At 40.9% G+C, this 3,928-nt stretch overlaps 1 protein-coding gene across 1 annotated transcript in view; it reads right to left on the bottom strand.

The window, feature by feature from the left end:
* Positions 1-1,324: 1,324 nt before the first annotated feature.
* The window catches only part of LOC106537315 (acyl-coenzyme A thioesterase 4), a gene marked incomplete at its 5' end in the record, with an annotated part of 12,633 nt that continues 10,029 nt past the window's right edge, over positions 1,325-3,928 (bottom strand). Inside the window, 3 exon segments of the mRNA XM_014034700.1 lie at positions 1,325-1,643; positions 1,742-1,883; positions 2,770-2,850. Of these exon segments, the coding sequence (XP_013890154.1) occupies positions 1,507-1,643; positions 1,742-1,883; positions 2,770-2,850 (360 nt within the window).

A 3,928-nucleotide genomic window follows, 5' to 3' on the forward strand; every position in this document is an offset into this window, starting at 1 on the left:
ATGAAACGTTTCATCTCTCCTCCAAGAGACTTCTTCAGTCCGGCACAAACAGAGCAATGTTGTATATGCTGTTAAGTGCCAGGAGGACTGCGACCAGTTATACATGGGGGAAACAAAGCAGCCATTGTTCAAAAGAATGTCCCAACACAGACGAGCTAACTCTGATGGCCAGAACTCTGCAGTTTTCACTCATTTACAGACCAGCGGTCACTCTTTCAGAGATGAGGATGTTCTCATTCTTGATAGAGAGGAACGTTGGTTTGAGAGAGGAGTAAAAGAAGCCATTTTTGTGAAGAAAGACCGTCCATCATTAAACAGAGGTGGAGGCCTCCGTTTTCAGTTGTCCCCCTCCTACAGTGCGGCTATTGCCAGTATCACTCCACCCCCTGTTAACAATAGGTGTTAATTAGGTGTCAACGATAGCCATGTGATGTGAGCATCAGTCACATGGAGGCAGGGCTTAAAAGCCTGAATTTTGCCTGAAACTCTCAGACTGAAGAAGTCTCTTGGAGGAGAGATGATACGTTTCATTAGAGAAGAACCCGTCCAGAAGACCTACACGAATTTTTTTCTTTTTGATAGCCCACAGACATACCATAAAAATTTCTAGGACCCATAATTGATCTCCTTTAAGGCATGAGGGATTAAAAGTGAACAAAAGCTTTTGCTGCATCAAAGCATGTGTGTGGTGGTCAAGCCTCAAAATCTGACCATTTGCCATAAAACACCTAAGTGGAATAACTTCCCCATACAAGGCCACAGCTATATGACAATTTGTGTGTCATATCAGACCAGCCCTCATCACATTCACATGGTCAATTGGTGACATCGCTTTAGCCCCACTTCCTTGTAACAGGAAATCGATTTTTTTTTACAGCTGGGTGTCTTCCTTTTACCCTTTGACTCCTACAGATTTCAACCTCTGGCTGGTGACACACAACGTGATGCTGCATGCTTCTCTCAACACTGACTGGTGGCTGGAGCATGGCAGAGTAGCAAATTCCAATGCCTCGCTGTTTGTGTGCTTCATCAGGGAGCATTTTTTCAACAAATTGGTGTGGTAGTTTGATCACATTTCTTTAGCCCTGTCCACTCAGCAGACACTTATAGGTTTATTTGACTCATCCATCTTCTTCATATATATGATGTAACATTTGAAGTGTATCCACAAACCATTGATAACCATACATAACATGTTCCAAAGCACGGCAGGTGCGGCACTGAGCTGTGAGGGCTGCCAAACCCTGCTTTCAGCTTTAATTCGTTTAAAACATTAAAAGTTAGAGTAAGTAAGAATTCTGAATGTAAAATAATGATTTCATTGTTTGGTCCATAAAAAATGTGTCTTTAATTTTTGGTCTTTTATAAACGTTGCTTTCAGTTGATTCAGTCAGTGCTTTTGACATAAGTGACATAAGATAAGTACTTTTGACAATCAAATCATATTGACTTTAGAAAAGCAAAACAAAACAGTTTAACTTCCACAATCATCAGTCATCTTGATAATTAAAGCTGGGATAGTGAGGTTGCACCAAGTTTTGTGCCGCCGTACAAATTCTCCTTCAGAAAGACCAACATCTTCTTCCAGGAGTCCTCCTGAGCTCGAGAATGTTCCAGAGTCTGTCCCCCCCACAACACCATAACTGCAAACAAAAACAGCCTCTGAATTCAAGACAAGCTGACTTTGAAAATGCCCAGAAAGCTACCAGGTGGACGCTTTCTAACCCGAAAGTGAACTTACATTTCTGACCTGTCCCGAGACCTTTAAAGAGACTAGCTCGGGCGTGTGGCGAGTATGGTGGTTCAATCAGGTGACCTGCATTTGGGTAGAACAGGAGAGTCAGCAGGTGGCTGTTCCCCGCTCGCTCCATCATTTCCTTCATCTGGAAAACAAAGACTTTAAAGTCAGGTGGTTTAACAACAAGACAGTTTAGGTTTTGTCTCGTCAGCTTCAACCAAAAACAGAAACAAACTACAAGACCATTAATGATGTAAGTGAACACCCTGGGTGTTATTTTGTTCTGTTTTTCTGCACATCCTTCCTAAATAATATAACTTAAGAGAAGGGTTTTAAAATTGTGGGGCGCGCTTCCCCTAGTAGTCTGGGGGKGGGGGGGGGGGGTTGAATCAGGAAGAGAGGAAATCAGTGTAAGGCTTTACATTGTTCAGTTCACACTGCAGGTATTAGATCAGATTAGTTTTGCTAAGATCTTTTCTTTTTTGCGTGGCGTATCACATTTTTATTAAACCGTGACTTCAGTATGAACTGTTAACAGTTCAGAGGTGACCCATTATGCATAGAAGAAGTAGTCACACTCGGCAGGCTTTGAGGAAGTAACCGCACATGCTACATGTGCTAGCATGTGTTATTCTGAGTTCTTGTGCAATCAGAAACTATTAAATTATTATCTGACCTGATTGTTAGGTCTAGCATTTACATTTAATCTAGCCTCTTGATTCTTCGGTGCAGCATTTTATTTTTGAATTGGAGCAACGATCTGAAGATTTCCTACAAAAAAGTCTTGACACAACATTGTAAAACCTACAGAAAGCTGTCTTTATTGTTCTGCTCAGAATGCAAGACTGTGATAAAGTAAAGATTAAACACAATCTGCTGCTTCCTTAGATAAATAACTTTTTCTAATTGTCATTTTAGAATGTTTGTGATTTTTTTTTTGTTCAGAGACCTGAGGTGACTTCTGTTCCAAATTGATGCTGTAGAAACCAAACTGAAATTAATCAAACAGGAAGGAAAGTAGATCAACTCACATCCATTGCAGACTCGTAGGTACACCAGTTCTGATCGTCTTCACCAACAATCAGTAACAGTGGACACTGGAGTCGTCCCATCTGATCAGAAACAAAACAAATTTTCACATTTCATTAGTTGTTGCTTCCCTCCTGCAGAGGTTGCTACAAGAAAGATTTGCCAAATGCTTCACTGCTGATCCAACTTCTGCTCTAAATTACAAGACCACCAAGATCACAGACAAATCAATTAATCATCATCACTCAATATGTGTACAAAATACACCTATACAGAAGGCCTGCTCTTCCATTCCAACCTCTTCACATCTAAAAACTCTCAAAAGACATCAGAAAAAAATTGAAGATCTGTACACAGCTGGAATGGGCTACAGGACCACCAGCAAGAAGACTAGTGAAAAGGTGACAGCTCTTGGTAAAATTACTTAGAAATAGAAGTGAAAATAAATGACCATGGCCCTTGTTCTGGAACTTCGCGTAAAGATCTTGTCCCATGATATGTAATGGGAGCTTACTAATCTGAAGGACGTTTGGATCACAGAAATCAAGAAAGACCCACAAACTACACTGTAATGGGCTTCTGACAGTACCCCTGTGTAGCGTAACGTGACTCTTCTCTCAGCAAGAACTGTTGTTTCTCAACTCCACACTTCCTGCCTTTCATGAACACTCAAACTGTGACTTATCCTTAATTAAATTATGACACATTTCCTTTGACCTCCCACTACTGACTGTTTTATACACAAGGACAAAAGGAATTCACGATGTGAGGACCATCCAGATCGCAAGCCCATCAGACTCTGTGTCTGCCAAACCCAGGTTACAATCGGTTCTTTTCTAAGTTCAAAGGACACTGGGTGAGATAAAAGAGACATAAACACTTTAAAGGATACCAGAGGTTTTATCTGTGGGTCAACAGCGACCCCTTTGGACTTTATGTGAACGTGATGTCATGATTATACCATGTGACTAACTTTCAGCCAATCGGAAGTTCTCATGGTACACAAAGGGAAGAGAGGTAGCCATTTTAATTTAGTCTTGAAAATAGAGGTGGGCGATACTGGGAATTTTGGTATCGATCCGATACCAAGTACAGCGGGTAAAATAAGTATTGAACATGTCACCATTTTTCTCAGTAAATATATTACTAGAGGTGCTAATG

Source organism: Austrofundulus limnaeus, unplaced genomic scaffold (genome assembly GCF_001266775.1).
Source record: "Austrofundulus limnaeus strain Quisiro unplaced genomic scaffold, Austrofundulus_limnaeus-1.0 Scaffold2243, whole genome shotgun sequence".
Taxonomy (NCBI): domain Eukaryota; kingdom Metazoa; phylum Chordata; class Actinopteri; order Cyprinodontiformes; family Rivulidae; genus Austrofundulus; species Austrofundulus limnaeus.